A 20736-nucleotide genomic window follows, 5' to 3' on the forward strand; every position below is an offset into this window, starting at 1 on the left:
TATATCAGACATCCTTGTTAGACACCATACCTCACTGTCATTCAGCGGCAGAGAATCTGCCCAGGAAGTACACTCCATCTTTAGTCCAATCACATCATCCTTAAAGTGCAGGGTAGGGCTCTCTCCCCTCTGCAAATTCTTGCCCTCCCATCTCTAGTTTCCAGTCCACCTTCTCTGTCCACCTTTCCATTCACTCATTCCTCTCTGCCCCGCCCAGAAATCGTGGCTTTGCCCACTCTTTCTTGTTCTAACTTTCCCGCCTCAGTAGTTTTTCGCCAATCGGAGACGTAATTGTCTCTTCCCTCCCGACCTCTTAGTGACTTTACGAGAAGGAAGGTTTCTGATTGGTTTTTCTGTAGCAAGAGCTCGCCAATAACAGACAGACTTTTTTGGTTCAGAGGGTCAGGCAGTATTTTCGCTGATGATTGGTTGGGGTGGCCGAGACGGGAAAATGGCTGCGAGCTCCTCTATAGTGTCGGTGGCCGCGACGGCTTCCTCGGTTCCCGTCCTGCCATCCAGCTGCGATTTCTCAAATTTGCGGGAAATTAAAAAGCAGCTGCTACTTATCGCGGGCCTCACCCGGGAGCGGGGCCTCCTGCACAGTAGCAAGTGGTATGATGTGGCGGTCCGAGGGGACCAGGGTTGGATCCTCGGCCTTGGGGGGCTTGGGCTGATTCAGTTTGTGTGGCTGTTCTAGGTCTGCGGAGTTAGCCTTCTCCCTCCCGGCATTGCCTCTGTCTGAGCTGCAGCCGCCGCCGCCTATTACAGAGGTAACGACGTATTCACAGCGAGTGCTCCCCAGCATCGGAAGAGATACTGAGTGCCCTGTCATCAGAGGGGAGCACACTGTTTAGCAGGGATGTTTGTAGAGGGAGTTCAAGCCATTCACAGAGATGGATATTTTAAGCAATTTTATCTGTATGTGTTTGCTAAGCTTGGAAAGACTTGGTGCTCCAACTTAAGCTTTTGGAGGAATTAGTAAATAATGCTTGCTTAAGATTTCAGCCTTTTAGATTTTTACAGCTCAACCTCGACAGTATTCATAACGAGGAGAAGCATCGAAGGTTTTTACAACAGTGCGAAACCGATTTTGGATCCAGACGGTTCAGGGTTCAAATCTCAGCCATACCAGTGACTTTTGTCAGTTTACTTAATTAACCTCCTGAAGCACAGTTTCCTCATCAGTGAAATGTATATAATAGTATTTACTTTATGGGGATACTGAGAGAGTTAAATGAGATATGAATACATTTTATGTATGATCTATAGTACATATGTTTACATAGTCTGTGTAGTCTGAAAGATTTTTGTCATAATCCATTGTTTTTCCTGAAGACGCCATTTCTTAATTCCACTGCTCCTCCAACCACACACACACACACACACACACACACACACTTAAAAGCAGTAAATATTCATTAATCCAAAAGGTACAATGCATGACATATATACACTACCATGTATAAAATATATAGCTAACAGGAAGATGCTGTATAACACAGGGAGCTCCACTCAGTACTCTGTGATAAATAGAGGGATGGTATGGGAAAGTGGGAAGGAGACTCAGAGGGAGGGGATATATGTATACTTCTGGCTGATTCACTGATGTTGTATAACAGAAACTAACACAAAATTATAAAGCAATTATATTCCAGTTAAAAAAAAAGTCACACAAAAAATGTATAATGCAAGTGAGAGAGGTGGAAGAAGAAATAAGCAAATGATGAGTATATATGAAAAGGGCCACCAGAATCCTAAGCTTGAATGGCCACATTTAGTACATGTTCATCCAATGAAGAAAACATGAATATAATTTTGGTTCCAGTTTTGTGCTGGCAATATTTGGGCAGGAAGGATGAAGAGAAAGAAATTATTAAAGTTTTAATCAACTTATCCCTAGAATTTGAGGGAATTGTATGTTTTTACCTCAAGCATGTATCATTTAACTTTTTACATAGAGAATGTAGCTGTGTTTTTTGCTTTTACAGTATTAATATGTCAAAACTTGAAGACCAAAAAATACAATTAATTCCACAATATATTGCATTTATGTGGACATTTAAAAGTCTGGAGAAGGAAAGGAATGTCAGATATTAATGCTAGATATTTTATCATGACTTTTTTACTTTTTCCTTATATCATATGTGTATTATTGGCTCCATTTTACAGAAGAAGAAGTGAATACTCAGAGAAACTAAGTAAGTTCCCTACTAACATCTTGAATCCAGGAAGTCAAGGAGTCAGAATTTAAATCTAGGTGCCTAACACTAAAGCATATGCTACTTCTCACTACATTTGTAGAGACAATACAAATTTCTGAGTGCTGGTTTAGTTTTTTAAAATTCTTTCCCCAACTTTTTATTTTGAAAGAATGTACTGGTACCTCACTTCATAAACTAATAAATAAGTATTGGGTTTGGGGGAGGAGGAAAATAATTATTGTTTCTTACATCTTGAATTTAATAAATATGCTTCTTGGGTTTGAACTTTTGTTATCCTGTTCTTAATCACTAACATAAGCTTGTCTCTTTTTTAGGAAGATGCCCAGGATATGGATGCTTATACCCTGGCCAAGGCCTACTTTGATGTTAAAGAGTATGATCGGGCAGCACATTTCCTGCATGGCTGCAATAGCAAGAAAGCCTATTTTCTGTACATGTATTCTAGATATCTGGTGAGGGCCGTTTTAAGATGTCATTCAGTTATCAGCAAAGCATCCATGTTTAGAATCCCAATAGAAAAAATTTAATCTTCAATAGTTTAGCAATAGTCTACTTGGTGAATATACTTTATAAATACTTAATAATAATAAAGAAGACATCATAAGAAAAGTAAAAAGAATAATGGTATGAAAGAAAATATAAAAATATTGACAATATTCATTATTGATAAAGGCAGGGGGCAGTAGACCGTCTATTTCAGGAGTAAAACTTTATATATTTTTGGCATTGGTTGAAAATCACCTGTGGCTATGGGTGAAATTTGCTGCCCAGAGCCACTGGGAGCCTCAGCTCACCACCCACGCCTCTGTGTGGGGAGGTGAAACTCAGACCCTGACATGTATGGACTGCTCCTCTGGGCATGTGTGCATGCTGTGTGCTCAGATGCTGTCGTGTCTGACTCTTTGCGACCCCATGAACTGTAGCCTGCTAGGCCCCTCTGTCCATGGGATTACCCAGGCAAGAATATTGCAGTGGGTTGCCATTTCCTCCTCGAGGGGATCTTCCCGACCCAGGGATTGAGCTCATGTCTCCTGCTGCTCTGGGCAGATTATGTCAGTTTGAAATACTATGCCCAAATAATTCTTGAAAAAACTTCACTTGTCCAATAGAAATGCTTCAGTATGTGTACAGGGATATATGTACAGAGCTGTTCATTGAAGTATTTTTTGTAGTAGGCAAAAAAATTAAGAACCTAAATAACCATTAGTCAAGAAATTCATTGTTAATTTTTGCCTGAAGTTTTCTTTATTATAATGTTGTGAAATGATCTGCTCCAGGACTCTCTTGAGAAGTAAATTCTACTCTAAGCAAGACCCTAGGATTTCCCTGGTGTTACAGTGGCTAAGACTCTCTGTTCCCAATGCAGGGGGCCTGGGTTCGATCCCTGGTCAAGGAACCAGATCCCTCATGCTACAACTAAGGGTTTGCATGCTGCAGCTAAAAATCCCACGTGCTGTAGCTAAAAAAAAGATCCTGCATGCTGCAACTAAGACCTGCTGTAGCCAAATAAATACATAAGTACTTTTTTTCTTAAGCATATTTTTCCCTTCACTTATTTATGTATTTATCTAGTGTCAGTATGGACTCAAGGATACCTATTTTTTTTTTAATGGTTTATAATTCATTATTGTACTTTATTGTTTTGGTACTCAAATTATTCAGATTCGCAGTGGGAGCTCCTAAATAGTTGTTTAAAATTAGTGACCAATAGTAGATTTCATTTTGGACTTGAACATTTCAGGTCAATTCAGGCTGCTAATTTTAGAACAGGTTTCAGAATAAACTGGAAAAAGACCTACGTACTGATTTTCTCTTACAGTCTGGAGAAAAGAAGAAGGATGATGAAACAGTTGATAGCCTAGGTATGAATTTCTTTCTCTTACCTTTTGGACTAAAGCAGAAGTTGCAAATTCTAATTCCTGTAGGAGCCAGGCAGGTAATATAAACGTGGGAAGTGGACTGAGGAGAAGTCTGCAAGCTGGAGGGCACAACTGACTGGTTGTCACCCAGCTGCCTCTGAGGGCTCCCTTGTGGGAATGTGGGCTTGGTTTTGTCAGGGGCTTTCTTCCCTTGGCCTTACCCTGTTCCCTGCAACCTGAACCTGGAAATTTAGATTTTTAGTTGAGGCTTCTGATATTTAAATATTGATAATTAACTCAAAATTTTAAAAACCTGGTGAACCTAACAGAATATGACTGCAGACCAATTATCAGTTGCAGTTTCTGTAATAAAGTAAATGGACTGTGTAAGATGTCATTGGCCATTGGTGAACGTTGGCTGGAAGTTCCAGTTGTAACTTTGGTTGACACCAAAGGGAGTATCTGAGTCTATGAAATAAAAAGCAGCAGTCTACCCTTAGGTCAGAAACTCTGTCTCTTTCCTAGGCCCTCTGGAGAAAGGTCAAGTGAAAAATGAGGCTCTTAGAGAATTGAGAGTGGAGCTCAGCAAAAAACACCAGGCTCGGGAACTTGATGGCTTTGGCCTTTATCTGTAAGTGTTAGAGTAATTTGGAACTTCTGAGAGAGATTCTTCTGAGTAGAGGGGAGATGTTATTAACTTCTGTGATCATTCCCTTCTTTTCTAGGTATGGTGTGGTGCTTCGAAAGCTGGACTTAGTGAAAGAGGCCATTGATGTGTTTGTGGAGGCTACTCATGTTTTGCCTTTGCACTGGGGAGCCTGGCTAGAACTCTGTAACTTGATTACCGACAAAGAGATGGTAAATTTGAGATGAGCTATGTGAAAAATCTTTTGCTTCAAGTCTTATGTAATTCTTTAACAATCGGGTAGGGGGAGAAAAATTTTGCTAAACCTTTCATTATAGCTACCACTTTGCTCCCTCTCCTATGGTCTCTTTCACTGTTGGGATTTAGGTCTTTATTTGAAAGACTAATGTCTAGCTCTTGTTTGGTAGATGCTGTTGGATTTGCATCCAGTTGTGTTAGACTATCTTTTCATATTCATGCTTTCAGGTTCAAGTTTTACTGTAACTTGTTTTATAGACTAAATGCTATTATAGTTTCCTAATTCCAAAGATGCTATAGGAATAATTTCTCTTAAATCAAGAATTGTATTAAAAGCATATTTAATATCTCTTCTGAACGGCCATAGGACTCTGTTAAGATTTAGAAATTTGTTAATTAATGAAAGAACGTATATGAAATTGCTTTCTAAACTGCAGTTGTTTTATTAGTCATTGTTAGAGAACAGTGTCTACAGAGTTGTCTACAGAGTCTATTTTGCTGTTCTTCAGTAGTTAATAGAAGCAACAACATACTTCCTTTTGTTGACTCTAAGGGACCAAGGGCTGGGTTGATTTCCCATAATAATGACACATGCTACTGAAAAGTCTGAAATCTTAATCTTGGTTTACTTCTATTCACTTATCTCTAACTGCCTACCAGGCTTTCATTGAAAGTTTGTTTAGCTCTGAACTTAAAATATGTAAAACCACATTTCTCATCTTGCCTCTTCAGTTCTCTTTCTTCCTCTCAACGTGATGGACTCTCAGTTACATTACTACTTCTCAGAATGTACTCAGTCTTGATGCCTCAAAGTCATATTTTGTCTCTTCCTTTTTTTTTTAATCTCCCTTTATCCAGTCAGTCATCAGACATTGCCATGGTTTCCTTCTTGTCTGCATCTCTTTCTCTTGGTTCCCTTTGCCATCTTGGTTATCATCTCAAAACTAGATTACTTAAAAGGAATAAATACTTTCTATCTAGCTTTCCTACTTTTGTACTTCCATTTCCAAGCTATCCTACATACTGTTTCCAAACTTACCTTAAAGCACTCATATCATCATGTCATTCTCTTAACAAAAATTGCAGTGTTTTCACATTGCATCCCATTTCTGGTTGTAACATAGCAACCACTCTTAGTTCAGTCTTTTTTTTTTACAGCTTCCCAACACATAGCCTCCCCTCAAACTGAACTAGTTGTCTCATCCTGTTTACCTACACTCATGACTTTTTCCTCTGTTGTTATCCTTACCTAGAATGTTGTCTTTTTTCTCTTCCTCTCCCTTTTTCTATTCAGTTTCTACCCATCCTCCAAGACTCACCTCAAATCCTATCTTTTTGAAGCTGGACCATTCTTCCCTATTCCCCCTATTATGTTTGTGAGTCCTGTTCACTTAATCGAACAGCATCTCAGGTGTTGCTAGTGCTAAGGAACCTGCCTATCAATGTAGGAGACAGAAGAGATGCGGGTTTGATCCCTGGGTTGGGAGGATCCCCTGGAGGAGGAAATGGCAACCGACTCCAGTGTTCTTGCCTGGAGAATCCCATGGACAGAGGAGCCTGGTAGGCTGCAAACTGTAGGGTTGCAGACTTCAACTTGACTGAAGTGACTGAATACACGCACACAACTGTTCATTATTAGGTGCTCTAATAAAATTTTGGTGATAAATTCTTTTAGAAAATAAAGATAGTTCCTTGATGTTCATTTGGGGGAGAGGTCACAGTATATTAAGTATCTCCCTCTCTCTCCTGCTGCCAGCTGAAGTTCCTGTCTTTGCCAGACACCTGGATGAAAGAGTTTTTTCTGGCCCATATATACACAGAGTTGCAGTTGATAGAGGAGGCCCTGCAAAAGTATCAGAATCTCATTGATGTGGGCTTCTCTAAGAGCTCATATATTGTTTCCCAAATTGCAGTTGCCTATCACAATATCAGAGGTGAGTGAATAAGAATAGCGAAGTACCATCAAATCCTGAAGGTAGCACTGTATTGTTTTCTGAACTCTGTCTTATTTCTGCAGATATTGACAAAGCCCTCTCTATTTTTAATGAGCTAAGGAAACAAGACCCTTACAGGATTGAAAATATGGACACATTCTCCAACCTTCTTTACGTCAGGGTGAGCTGCTTCCTTTGCTTGGACTTGATTAAGCTCTTGTGCTTTGAATCTCCTGGGTTGGATTATCACCTCGTAGCATTAGATACAAGAAAAATAAGGGTTTCTTTTTCATGCTTAGATCATCTTTCTTTTCTTTCAGAGCATGAAATCTGAGTTGAGTTATCTGGCTCACAACCTCTGTGAGATTGATAAATATCGTGTAGAAACATGCTGTGTAATTGGTAAGAGTCATTTTTTTCTTTCAAGATTTATCTTTATTGTAAGTAATCCAAATAACAACAATATAAAAGTATCAAAAAAAAAGGAGGGGGGGCAGTAATCTGGCAGTCCAGTGATTAGGACTCAGATTCCACTGCAGGGGGCATGGATTCAACCTCTGGTCAAAGAATTGGGAGGCTGCCCAAAATAAAAGTGTCAAAGGTAATAAAATTATATACAGTAGAATGCTGAGGATCACTATAATCCCACTCCCAAGACTGTTTGGTGGATACAACTCCAGAATATTTTTCTGTGTAAATAGTAAAAATGGTATATGTGTAGGTATGATTATTTACAAAAATTGTGTCACTATATACACTGCTTTGTAAAGTCCTTTTTTTTTTAACCTAAAATATATCTTTTTCCATCTTTTCATGGTATTACATCTAGAGTTGTATTATTTATGATGGCTATGTAATATTATATTGATGTGCTTTTTAAAAATTTAATTAACTTTCTATTGTGTAAGTTGTGGCTAGTGTTTCTCTTCAAGAAAGTTAGAGATACCAAGGGAACATTTCATGCAAAGATGGGCACAATAAAAGGCACAAACGGTATGGACCTAACAGAAGCAGAAGCTATTACGAAGAGGTGGCAAGAATACACAGAAGAACTATACAAAAGAGATCTTCACGACCCAGATAATCACGATGGTGTGATCACTCACCTAGAGCCAGACATCCTGGAATGTGAGATCAAGTGGGCCTTACTTGAAGCATCACTATGAATAAAACTAGTGGAGGTGATGGAATTCCAATTGAGCTATTTCAAATCCTAAAAGATGATGCTGTGAAAGTGCTGTGCTCAATAGGCCAGCAAAGTTGGAAAAGTCAGCAGTGGCCACAGGACTTTAAAAGGTCAGTTTTCATTCCATTCCCAAAGAAATGCAGTGCCAGAGTATGTTCAAACTACCACACAGTTGGACTCAATCTCACATGCTAGCAAAGTAATGCTGAAAATTCTCCAAGTGAGGCTTCAACAGTATGTGAACCAAGAACTTCCAGATGTTCAAGCTGGATTTAGAAAAGGCAGAGGAACCAGAGATCAAATGGCTGACATCTGTTGGATCATGGAAAAAGCAAGGGAATTCCAGAACAGCATCTACTTCTGCTTTATTGACTACACCAAAGCTTTTGACTGTGTGGATCACAACAAACTGGAAAAGTCTTCAAGAGATGGGAATAGCAGACCACCTTAACTGCCTCCAGAGAAATCTGTATGCAGGTCAAGAAGCAACGGTTAGAACCAGACGTGGAATGACAGACTGGTTCCAAATTGGGAAAGGAGTACGTCAAGGCTATATACTGTCACCCTGCTTGTTCAACTTTTATGGAGGGTACATCATGTGAAATGCTGGGCTGGATGAAGCACAAGCTGGAGTCAAGATTGCTGGGGAAAACATCAATAGCCTCAGATATGCAGATGACACCACCCTTATGGCAGAAAGCAAAGAGGAACTAAAGAGCCTTTTGATGAAAGTGAAAGAGGAGAGTGAAAAAGCTGGCTTAAAACTCAACATTCCAAAAACTAAGATCATGACATCCGGTCCCATCACTTGTGTCAAATAGATGGGGAAACAGTGGCTGCCTTTATTTTTTTGGGCTCCAATATCACTGCAGATGGTGATTGCAGCCATGAAATTAAAGGACGCTTTCTCCTTGGAAGGAAAGTTATGAGCAACCTAGACAGCATATTAAAAAAACAGAGACATTGCTTTGCCGACTAAGGTCTGTCTAGTCAAGACTATGGTTTTTCCTGTGGTCATGTATGGATGTGAGGGTTGGACTGTAAAGAAAGCTGAGCGCAGAAGAATTGAAGCTTTTGAACTGTGGTGTTGGAGAAGACTCTTGAGAGTCCCTTGGACTGCAAGGAGATCCAACCAGTCCATCCTAAAGGAGATCAGTCCTGAGTATTCATTGGAAGGACTGATTCTGAAGCTGAAACTCCAATACTTTGGCCACCTGATGCGAAGAGGTGACTCATTTGAAAAGACCCTGATGCTGGGAAAGATTGAGGGCAGGAGGAGAAGGGGATGCCAGAGGATGAGATGGTTGGATGGCATCACCGACTCAAAGGACATGAGTTTGGGTGGACTCTGGGAGTTGTTGATGGACAGAGAGGCCTGGTGTGCTGTGGTTCATGGGATTGCAGTGAGTTGGACATGACTGAGCGACTGAACTGAATTGAACTGGACTACAAGGAGATCAAACTAGTCAAGGAAATCAATCCTGAATATTTATTGGAAGGACTGATGCTGAAGCTGAAACTCCAATACCTTGGCCACCTAATGTGAAGAACTGACTTACTGAAAAAGACCCTGATGCTGGCAAAGATTGAAGGCAGGAAAAGGGGATGACAGAGGATGAGATGGTTGGATGACATTACCAACTAGATGGACATGAGTTTTAGCAAGCTCTGGGAGTTGGTGATGGACAGAGAAGTCTGATGCCCTGCAGTCCATGGGGTCACAAAGATTCAGACAGAACTGAGCGACTGAACTGACTGAGTGTTTGTTAATATATAAAAATTACTTTAGGAAACATCTTTGTATGTATGCATTAATCTTGTTTGTTTATGTAACTGTTTCTTTTTCAATTTTAATTTTTATTTATTTACTTTTGTTACACTGGGTCTTTGTTGCTCTTCATGGACTTTTTCTAGTTGTGGTGAGCAGAGGCTACTCTTCTTTGTGGTGCACAGGCTTCTCATTGTGGTGGCTTCTCTTGTGAAACACAGGCTCTAGGTGCAGAGGCTTTAGTAGTTATAGCACATGAGTTCAGTAGTTATGGCTCGCTGGCTCTAGAGCACAGGCTCAACAGTTGTGGCACATGGGCTTAGTTGCTCCTCGGCATGTGGGATCTTCCTAGATCAGGGATTGAACCCGTTTCCCCTCCACTGGCAGGCAGATTCTTATCCATCGTACTACCATGGAAGTCTTTTATGCAACTCTTTCTGTGTAATAAGTTCCTTGCAGTGAAATGCTGGATCAAAAGGGTGTGCATTTTAAACTTACTAATATTACTAAAATGTTTGTAAGAATTTCCAATTCTATGAAAAAAAAATGAGATTACCTCTTTTTGCTATACAAGGGTGTCTCAAGCTTGGCTCTGTTGACAGTTTTGGTTTTAATTTCTTTTTCGGGAGGCTGTCCTATACACTGGGGCTTCCCCCGTGGCTCAGTGGTAAAGAATCCACTTGCCAATGCAAGAGCCTTGGTAGATACATGTTCATTTCCTGGGTTGGGAAGGTCCCTTGGAGAAAGAAATGGCAACCCACTCCAGTATTCTTGCCAGGATAGTTCCATGGACAAAGGAGCCTGGCAGGTTACAGTCCATGGGGTCACAAAGAGTCGAACACGCCTGAGTGACTGAGTCCACATGCATGTCCTGTACACTGCAGGGTGTCAGTAGTGTATCCAGCTTCTAACCACTCAGTGTCAGTAACCTCCTTCTGGCAGGTGGGACAACCAAAAATGTTTGCAGGTAAAGCCAAATAACCTCTTGGGGTTAGAATCATCCCCCACTGAGAACTGTGGTCCCATGTATTTGGTCACCCTAGTGTAGCGTGATAATCCGTTGACACAAATAGATGAATGGCCACTCTTGGATAAAAGTAACCTTGGTTGTCTGTGATTGAAAGCCTAAGTTTCCTGGAGATGAAAGACCTTGTTTCTGGGTCTTCAGTGATATGGCGCTGAGAACATTGTTGTTAATAAAGTGATAGAATTTCAGTTCAGTCATTCATTAAGCATTTTTAGACCTTGAAGAAGTTGTAGTCTAGTATGGAAAATAAACATTAAAGAAAAAAATCCTAGACCCGGGTTTGATCCATAGGTTGGGAAGTTCCTCTGGAGAAGGGAATGGCAACCCACTCCAGTATTCTTGTCTGGAATCCCATGGACAGAGGAGCCTAGTGGGCTACAGTCTGTGGGATTGCAGAGTTGGACACAACTGAGCAACTAATAATAAAACAACAATGGAAACATAGGTAAGAGGAACAGATGATCTTTTCAATGTCAGAGCATTATGAATGAAGCATAAAGTCCATTAAGGTGAGGATGGAATTCCAGTTTATTCAGAAAACACCCTTTCACCATATTCTGAATACCAGGTACTGTAATTTTTGTTGCAGTACATACCCCATTACTTACTGAGGAACATCAGTAAGAAACAATGATATAGTGGGTTGAGTGTTACGATTGAAGTAAACATAGGATACAAAGAGAGTACATAGGACAGATAGCTAGCTAATCCAGTCTGATTAGGGAAGGCATCTTGAGAAGGTGAGATCTGAAGGAATGAGAGTTGACTAAGGGGGAAGATGGATTGACTTGGGAGGGGTATTGCAGTGCAGAGGCACTGAAGTGTGAAACAGACAGTGATCCTGAAATACTGTATGGGAGGAGGGAATGTACAAAAGGGGCCAGATCTTGAAGAGCCTTTTATGCTTTGCCAGTTTGGATTTTATTCTTAAGGCAGGAGAAATCTTCTGATGGATTTTAGACCAGACAGTGATAAACTTTTTCAGATTTTCATTTTCAAATGATAACTGGAGACTATACTGGGAAGATTAGCAAAAGGGTAAGACTAGATGCAGGTAGACCAACTAGGAGGCTTTTGCAATAAACCAGTCTAGAGATGAGCCCAAGCTGAGGTATTGGCAGGAGGAATGAAGAGAGGTGATTAGACTTAGAAGATGTTTAGGAATTAGAACAAATAGAAATTGATGAATGGGTAACTAGATTTACAACAGTGTCCTTTGCCTGAAGAAAGTAAATATAAGTAGGGGAGATACTGTTCTTTTTTACCCTACTAACTTAAAACCAGTTAAAATCAAAGGAGACATACATATGAAGAGTAATGCTTTAGGAGTTTCTGGGTTTTTATTTATTTATTGTTTGGCCATGCCACACAGTTTATGGGATCTTAGTTCCCCTAGCGGAAAAGGCACTGGCGACCCACTCCAGTACTCTTGCCTAGAAAATCCCACGGATGGAAGAGCCTGGTAGGCTGCAGTCCATGGGGTTGCTAAGAGTTGGACACGACTGAGCGACTTCACTTTCACTTTTCACTTTCATGCATTAGAGAAGGAAATGGTAGCCCACTCCAGTGTTCTTGCCTGGAGAATCCCAGGGACGAATGAGCCTGGAGGGCTGCCGTCTCGGGTTGCACAGAGTCGGACATGACTGAAGCGACTTAGCAGCAGCAGCAGTTCCCCTAGCAGGGTTTAAAGCCAGGGCTTTGGCGGTGAGAGCAAGGAGTCCTAACCACTGGACTACGAATTCCCATCTGTTTTTGAAAATAATTGTTTGATTGGTAAACTTTTTAAATTTATTTTTATTTTTGTTAAACTTCTTAATGAACTGTTTTTGTTTTCTCTTCAGTATATCTGTGCATGCGTATATGCTCAGTATATGCGTATATACTCTTTGCAAACCCTTGAACTGTGGCCCACCAGGCCCCTTAGTCCATTGTATTCTCTCAGCAAGAATACTGGAGTGGGTTGCCATTTCCTCCTCCAGGGAATCTTCCTGACCCAGGGATCAAACTGGCATCTCCTGCATTGCAGATAGATGCTTTACTGCTGAACCATCCTGTCCTTTGCCCCCAGTATATCTGTAATGCCTAACAAAGTTCCTAACATATGGTCAATAAATGTTTGTTGAATTCAGCCCACCTATTTTAAGAATAAGGAACGTTAGATAAGATAAAAAGTATAGTTCAGCTTCCATATTATAGCCAATTCAGAGGAAGTGAAAGGAGTAAAAAGGGTGGAGAGAGAAGAAACTTGAGGACCTGAAAGAGAATGAAACAATAGAGTGATGAATAGAGTGATGGCAAGAAACCCCTACTTATTTATTTGTTGCTTCTGATTTTATGTCTTGATGTGAGTGGAGTGCTTCCTTTTGTGTCTTTTCTGGAGTTCTAGTCTCTGAAGGCAGCTTTACACACACACACACACACAAATATATATATATATATAATGAATATATATATATATATATATATATATATTACTGTGTAGCATGGTGAAGATTTGGACTCTGGAACCAAACTGCCCAAGTTTAAGTCTTGGTTTTGCTATTCACTAGCTGTGTGACAGTGGATTTAAATTCTCCTCATCCATAAAGGGATTTATCAGTAGAACTTTTTCCTATGTGTTTGTTTTAAGGAGTAAGTAAATTAATACATACAAAGCACTTATAGCAATGTTAAGTTTCCCAGCGCATTGTAAGTATACAATACATTGTAGCTGTTCCAACTGATCAGAAAAGCTCATCTACTTAATCTTTGCACAGTTCAGTTCAGTTCAGTTCAGTCCAGTTCAGTCGCTCAGTTGTGTCCGACTCTTTGCGACCCCATGAATCGCAGCATGCCAGGCCTCCCTGTCCATCACCATCTCCCGGAGTTCACTCAGACTCACGTCCATCGAGTCAGTGATGCCATCCAGCCATCTCATCCTCGATCGTCCCCTTCTCCTCCTGCCCCCAATCTCTTGCCTATTCTAACTTACTTAGCATCTCTTGTGTCATCCCGACTGCTTTAGTAGTTAAAGCTTATACTCCTGCTACCACTGCTTCACTTCTATTCTATTACAGAAGTTAACCCTTGGACAGTCTGCTTTAAGTTTGGTTATTTTTCTGTATCTAGTTCTGAGTCAGTGGCAGAAGCAAAGGTATCTTTGTATACATAAAGACCTCCCATCTTTTTTCCAAAGCGAATATCAACTTGAATGATCTTATGTAGTACAGACAGTTGTTATAAATGATTTTTCCTGAATCAAACTGACACCTGAATCTAGACAAATTAAAAAAAAAGATAAACACATATATAGAAATAGTATTACTTGTTTTTTACCAGAGTGGAATCATAAAATTTCTCACAATTTGCTTTTCCATTTGACAGTTTATCATGATCTCTGTAAGTTAGTATATGCATATATCTAAATCCATCCTTTTATTTAGTTTATGCACATACAGTTTTTACATAAAGGAGGTGTTTTTTTTTTTTTCCCCCCCTCACTGCACCCTTCATCCTTTAAAATACTTGTGTTAGCATGTTCCGGTGCCACATGAAAAATATACATACACATATGTGGGGTTTGGGCTTCCCTGGTGGCTCAGTGGTAAAGAATCTGCCCGTCAGTGCTGGAGAGGCAGGTTCAGTCCCTGTGTGAGGAAGATCCCCTGGAGAAGGAAACGACAATCCACTCCAGTATTCTTGCCTGGGAAGTCCCATGGATAGGGGAGCCTGGCGGGCTATAGACCATGGGGTGATAAAAGAGTCGAACACGACTTAGTGACTAAACAACAACAACAATGCAGGGTTTAATGGGCTGTTTGGTTACAAAAATAGGATCATATTGTACCCATTTCTCTGCATTTTACTCTTCTCATTCAACACTGTCTCCTGAGAAATCATTCAGAAGTCTTGGTATATCTCTAATTTTTTTCTTCTTTTTAAAATAATTGAGGTATAGTTGATCTACAATATTATATTGGTTTCAGATATATACCATAGCGATTCTATATCTTTCTGTACAGATGATCATATAATTTTTATTTTTCATTTTGTTAATGTGCTATATATCACATTGATTAATTTGCAGGTATTGAACCATCCATGCATCCCTGGGATGAATCCCACTTGATCATGATGTATGATCCTTTTAATGTATTATTGAAATCAGTTTGCAAATACTTTGAGGACTTTTTTGTCTATGATCATTAGTGATATTGGCTTGTAATTTTCTTGTTTTGAGATATCTTTGGTTTTGGTATCAAGGTGATGCTGGCTTTGTGGAATGAGTTTGGAAATATTCCTTCTTCTGTAATTTTTGGGAATAATTTGAAAAAAAAAATTGTTAGCTCTTTTCTAAATGTTTTATAAAATTCATCTGTGAAGCCATCTGGTCCCAGACTTTTGTATGTTGGGAGTTTTTTTAACTACTCATTCAGTTTTATTACTGGTAATTGGTCTGTTTATATTTCCTATTCCTGTTTTAATTTTTGGAGATTATATATTTCTAGGAATATGTCCATTTCTTCTAGGTTGTCCATTTTATTGGTATATATTAAAGATAGCTTTATTAAGGGATAATTTGTATACCATAAAATTTACCCATTTTAAGTTTACAGTTCATTGAGTTTTTGCTAACTTATTAAGTTGTGTAACCATAATTATAATCCAGTTTAGAAAATTCTGTCATAACCCAAAATTCTCTTGAGTCTATTTGCAGTCAGTCCTACTCCCATCCCCAGCAGATCTGCCTTCTGAGTGTGTAGTTTTACCTTTTCTAGAAATTTTAAATGGAATCTTGGAATATTTAGTCTTATTATGTGGCTGTTTTCACAGAGCTGTTTTTTGAGGTTTGTCCATGTTGTAGCATATGTCAGTAGTTCTTTTCTTTTTACTGTCAAGAAGTATTTCATTGTCTGGATATATACCACATTTCATTTATGCATTTACTAGTTGAGACAAGTCAGATGGTCTTTATTCCCTTTCTTCAAATACATTTTTAAATAGAATCCTAAAATCTTTCATGTACTCTTTTTAAGACCAGTGATAATAGAACTTCCTTGATTCTTGTGGAAGAGAGGAGTTCAGAATTCTACATTTTTAACCTTTCAGGTACTTCCTTAGGGACCTTGGAACATAGTTGGAAAACTACCAATCTGAAACATACTCTAGGAATATCTTACCCTTTATTAAGAAAATATATGTATAAATGCTAATATCCAGAGGAAATAAAGTGAAGAAAACCTTTGTGGTGTTAGGAAACACTTTTTAAAAAAAAAACAGAATGTGTGATATATCAAATATATTTTCCAAGGAAATGATGATATTGCCTATACAATTTGGCTTTTCTGCAAGGACTTTGGGGGAATGAGTTCATGCCTACCTTGTGAAATGCTGCCTATTTTAGTGACTTATTTTAATCTTTTTAGTTGTTCACATATTTTTTTTCCAATCAGGCAATTATTATAGTTTGCGTTCTCAACATGAGAAAGCAGCCTTGTATTTCCAGAGAGCCTTGAAATTGAATCCTCGGTATCTTGGGGCCTGGACGCTGATGGGACATGAGTACATGGAAATGAAGAATACGTCTGCTGCTATTCAGGCTTATAGGTAAGGTTTTAGTTGGACGGTGAGGTGGAGCAGATTGTTGTGATTTTAGGAACCTCTGGGAAGATCACCTGGAGAAGGAAATGACTTCCCACTCTAGTTTTCTTGCCCATGGATAGAGGAGCCTAACAGGCTACAGTCCGTGGGGTCCAAAGAGAGTCGGACACAGCTGAGCAACTAACACTTTCACTTTATTGAGTCTGCAAGTCGCTAATTTTGATTCTGCCTCCTTACCAGTTTTCTCTTCCATTTCTTAGACATGCTATTGAGGTCAATAAGCGGGACTACAGAGCCTGGTATGGCCTTGGGCAGACCTATGAAATCCTTAAGATGCCGTTTTATTGCCTTTATTATTATAGACGGGCCCACCAGCTTCGGTAAGTCTGACCACCACCTGATGATATGTTTGTTGTGGGAAGGGCTGACACTTTTCTTTCTCTTTGGATAACTACTGAAGAATCACAGTGAATGGTTTTGACTTTTGGAGACCTAAGTTTAAACATGCCATATGTTGTTTGGTCATTTTTATGTAGTGTATTCTACTAATATGTTAATAGCATAACTGTGGGGACTTCCCTGGTATCTGGTGGTCAAGAATCCGCCTTGTAATACAGGGGATGTGGGTTCGATCTGTGGTTGGAGAACTAAGATCCCACATGCTGTGGAGCAACTAAGCCCAGGCGCCACAACTACTGAGCCTGTGGATCACAACTTGAGTCCCTGCCCTGCCGTGAGAGATCCTGCATGATGCAGTGAAGACCCCCCCATGCTGCAACTAAGACCCAAGGCAGCCTAAGTAATTAATTAATTAATTTTAAAAGTAGGATAATTGTGAACATAATATATGAAGTATTGGATTAAAGCCCATTCCTTTCATGGGTTTGAAACAGTTGTGGTGGTGGTTCCTCAAGGGAGGACTTCAGTTATCTTTAAAGTCTTTGCTCAGGTTTCCTATTTCTCATTCCTCACAGGCCCAATGATTCTCGTATGCTGGTTGCTTTAGGAGAATGTTATGAGAAACTTAATCAACTAGTGGAAGCCAAAAAGGTACCTGAAATTGGGTTCTGGAGAATTTATGTGGAAACCTAATGTTTGGATGAGGGGTCAAGCTATTGGTGCTTAATTTTCCTTCATTTGTATCTGTCTACATAGGGAAGTCTGAATATTCATAAGCTCATAGTGTGTATAAAGCAAAGCAGGGCTGACATAGTGGGAATGTTAATATGTAGCCTGGACCTCAGATCTAGTAAAAAATGCTTTGTATTCTCTAAGGCTGAACTTCAGGGACCTGCGTGAGTCATGGCACATGGGGCAATGGTTGAAGTGACTAGTTTCTTTCTTTATTGACAGTGCTATTGGAGAGCTTATGCCGTGGGAGATGTGGAAAAGATGGCTCTGGTGAAACTGGCAAAGTGAGTGAAAGAGGGAAATGTTAGTTATATTTCTATTGGCTTCTCTGGTAGGTGGATCCTTCATGTTCTAGAGCCTCTTATCCATCATCTACATGAATGAGGGGATGTTCAGTTCAGTTGCTCAGTCCTGTCCAAATCTTCTTGACCCCATGGACTGCAGCATGCCGGGCCTCCCTGTCCATCACCGACTCCTGGAGTTTCCTCAAACTCATGTCCATCGAGTCGGTGGTGCCATCCAACCATCTCATCCTCTGTCGTCCCCTTCTCCTCCCACCTTTAATCTTTCCCAGCATCAGGGTCTTTTCAAATGTGTCAGTTCTTCGCATCAGGTGGCCAAAGTATTGGAGTTTCAGCTTCAGCATCAGTTCTTCCAATGAATATTCAGGACTGATTTACTTTAGGATTGACTGGTTGGATCTCCTTGTAGTCCAAGAAACTCTCTCAAGAGTCTTCTCCAGCGCCACAGTTCAAAAGCATTAATTCTTTGGCGCTCAGCTTTCTTTATGGCCCAGCTCTCACATCCATACATGACTACTGGGAAAACCATAGCTCTGACTAGACTTTGTTGGCAAAGTAATGTCTCTGCTTTTTAATATGCTGTCTAGGTCATTCATAACTTTTCTTCCAAGGAGCAAGCATCTTTTAATTTCATGGCCGCAGTCACCATCTTCAGTGATTTTGGAGCCCCCCAAAATAGTTTGTCACTGTTTCCAACTGTTTCCCCATCTCTTTGCCATGAAGCAATGGGACCAGATGCCATGATCTTAGTTTTCTGAATGTTGAGTTTTAAGCCTAACTCAGGGTTGTAGTACAGTATATGAATACTGATCTGGAAACTTAGTCATCTTGACTCAAGAGAATGCTAGTACTTTTTGAAGGGGAATTGTTTTCCCATTTGGAAAATTCAAGAACTAATTGAAAGAAATGGAATTTTATGTGAGAGCAGTCTGGAGAAACTAAGTTAGGTATCAGTCTCCTCCTAAGCCCCAGGAAAATACAGAATAACTCAGAAATGATAGGGAAAGAGGTTCTTAAATGCAATTTCATTCCTACTAATTATTTTCTGGATTCTTACAAAAAATCTGAATTGCTTGGTATCTTTTTGACCTGACTCAGGGTATTACCAGGCAGTTTTTGCAATGGTATATTATCCAGCTTAAGTATTTACTAACTTTCCCTCCATCACCAGAAGCAGAATGATTTGAAACTGTGATGAAGTAACCATCACTTCTGGGCACTAATATTATTCTGGGTCCCACTGTGTCATTTATGTCAAAATTTGTACTTGTCTATATATTGTCATTTTTTGATGTTACTTGTGTGCTTTTACTTTTTTTTATCGCTAGCTTGCTTTCCAGTATGATTTGTACCTAAAGACCAATTTCTTTTGTAGGCTTCATGAACAGTTGACTGAGTCAGAACAGGCAGCCCAGTGTTACATCAAGTATATCCAAGATATCTATTCATGTGGGGTATGTGTCATTAGCATGAGAATTGGGTTGCTGATCTTATTCTTATCAGCTCAGACATTCCTGCTTTCCTTATCTAGGAAATAGTGGAACACTTGGAGGAGAGCACTGCTTTCCGCTATCTGGCCCAATACTATTTTAAGTGCAAGCTGTGGGATGAAGCTTCAGCTTGTGCTCAGAAGTGTTGTGCATTCAATGATGTAAGTATCAGTACTTTAGTGAAAGACTTGGATTTTAAGTTTGAGGACATGACTTTACTGTGATCTGGGGGTGGAAGGTGGTTAAAAGGGTGAGTGGAGAGGTTACTTTGTTCTGAGGAACTTTATAAGTCAGTATTTTAGAACCTGGTTTTGAGAATAACCTTGGATATATTTTGATACATTTGCTTGACCTTGTTTCAGACCCGGGAAGAAGGTAAGGCCTTGCTCAGGCAAATCCTACAGCTTCGGAACCAAGGCGAGACTCCCTCCACTGAGATACCTGCTCCCTTTTTCCTCCCTGCTTCACTGTCTGCTAACAACACTCCCACACGCAGAGTTTCTCCACTCAACCTGTCTTCAGTCACACCATAGTTGGCTGCTTTCAAACCTGAACATTGCCAGACCCATATTAAGCCTTATCTCCATGTAAAGAACAGCCACGTCTATTTTTCCAAGGACCTTATTTCTCTTTGTTTGTACAACTCCTTGGGGACAGTTTATAGAATCACCTTCAGAGTAGACTGACAGAAGAATCCTGGCAGTAACAGATACTGTCTTTTGCCAGTTTGAAGCACTTCTATCTCCCTTCTGTTCAGAGTGGCTACAGATCTTGGCCTTTTCCCCAGGTCTTTTGGCACCCCCACAAAACAACCCTTAACAGCACTTTAGCACAGGCAAGTCTACAGGAACAAAATTTAAATGCTGCTGGGAGTGGGAGATTTCTCTAGAAAGGGAAGGAAGAAAGCCTGCCACTTTACCCTCTGCTGACAATAGGGCACTAGATACCCTAGGAAGGTCAGGGCACTGGATACACATGACTCATCATTCTTTGATGTGCTGAGCATGACTACTCTGATATCAGAGATTAGTTTTAAATGGATTCTAGCTGTACTTTTGTTCTCACTAGGAAGACATTCTTCCAAAACATCATTTTGGGGTGTCTCCTAGAAACTTTCAAATTGGAAGTAACAAGTAGAGTTGAACAGAGGGGCAAAAGCACTGAGTGTGGAACTGATGGCCCCTACTAAGGGGAAACGATGTCTAGAGTTAGCTATACCCTTACTAAAGCAGAGCAAGAGAGTTTCACAGATATTTGGGTGTGTAACTTTTGTGACTATACAGATAAGAATAAACTCTTTAAGTTGGTCTGTTGTAATAAATATTTTTGACATAATTGTTTGTGTCTCTTCCCC

At 39.9% G+C, this 20736-nt stretch overlaps 1 protein-coding gene across 1 annotated transcript; it reads left to right on the plus strand.

The window, feature by feature from the left end:
• Positions 430 to 20705, plus strand: CDC23 (cell division cycle 23). Its single transcript, XM_005682987.1, has 16 exons — positions 430 to 612; positions 698 to 770; positions 2537 to 2674; positions 4042 to 4084; positions 4607 to 4712; positions 4807 to 4939; positions 6721 to 6898; positions 6982 to 7079; positions 7219 to 7300; positions 16312 to 16465; positions 16720 to 16839; positions 17434 to 17509; positions 17813 to 17874; positions 19268 to 19346; positions 19424 to 19543; positions 19745 to 20705. Exons 1-16 carry the CDS (start codon positions 452 to 454, stop codon positions 19913 to 19915), a joined length of 1794 nt encoding a protein of 597 aa, XP_005683044.1. The 5' UTR covers positions 430 to 451; the 3' UTR covers positions 19916 to 20705.

This window comes from Capra hircus, chromosome 7 (genome assembly GCF_001704415.2).
Source record: "Capra hircus breed San Clemente chromosome 7, ASM170441v1, whole genome shotgun sequence".
Classification (NCBI taxonomy): domain Eukaryota; kingdom Metazoa; phylum Chordata; class Mammalia; order Artiodactyla; family Bovidae; genus Capra; species Capra hircus.

Excerpts from the sequence above, each read along its gene's own strand:
- CDC23 (XM_005682987.1), top strand. The coding sequence starts at position 452 with ATGGCTGCGAGCTCCTCTATAGTGTCGGTGGCCGCGACGGCTTCCTCG. Across the intron at positions 4,940-6,720 it reads TGATTACCGACAAAGAGATG|CTGAAGTTCCTGTCTTTGCC; the intron begins GTAAATTTGAGA and ends TCCTGCTGCCAG. Across the intron at positions 16,466-16,719 it reads GCTGCTATTCAGGCTTATAG|ACATGCTATTGAGGTCAATA; the intron begins GTAAGGTTTTAG and ends TCCATTTCTTAG.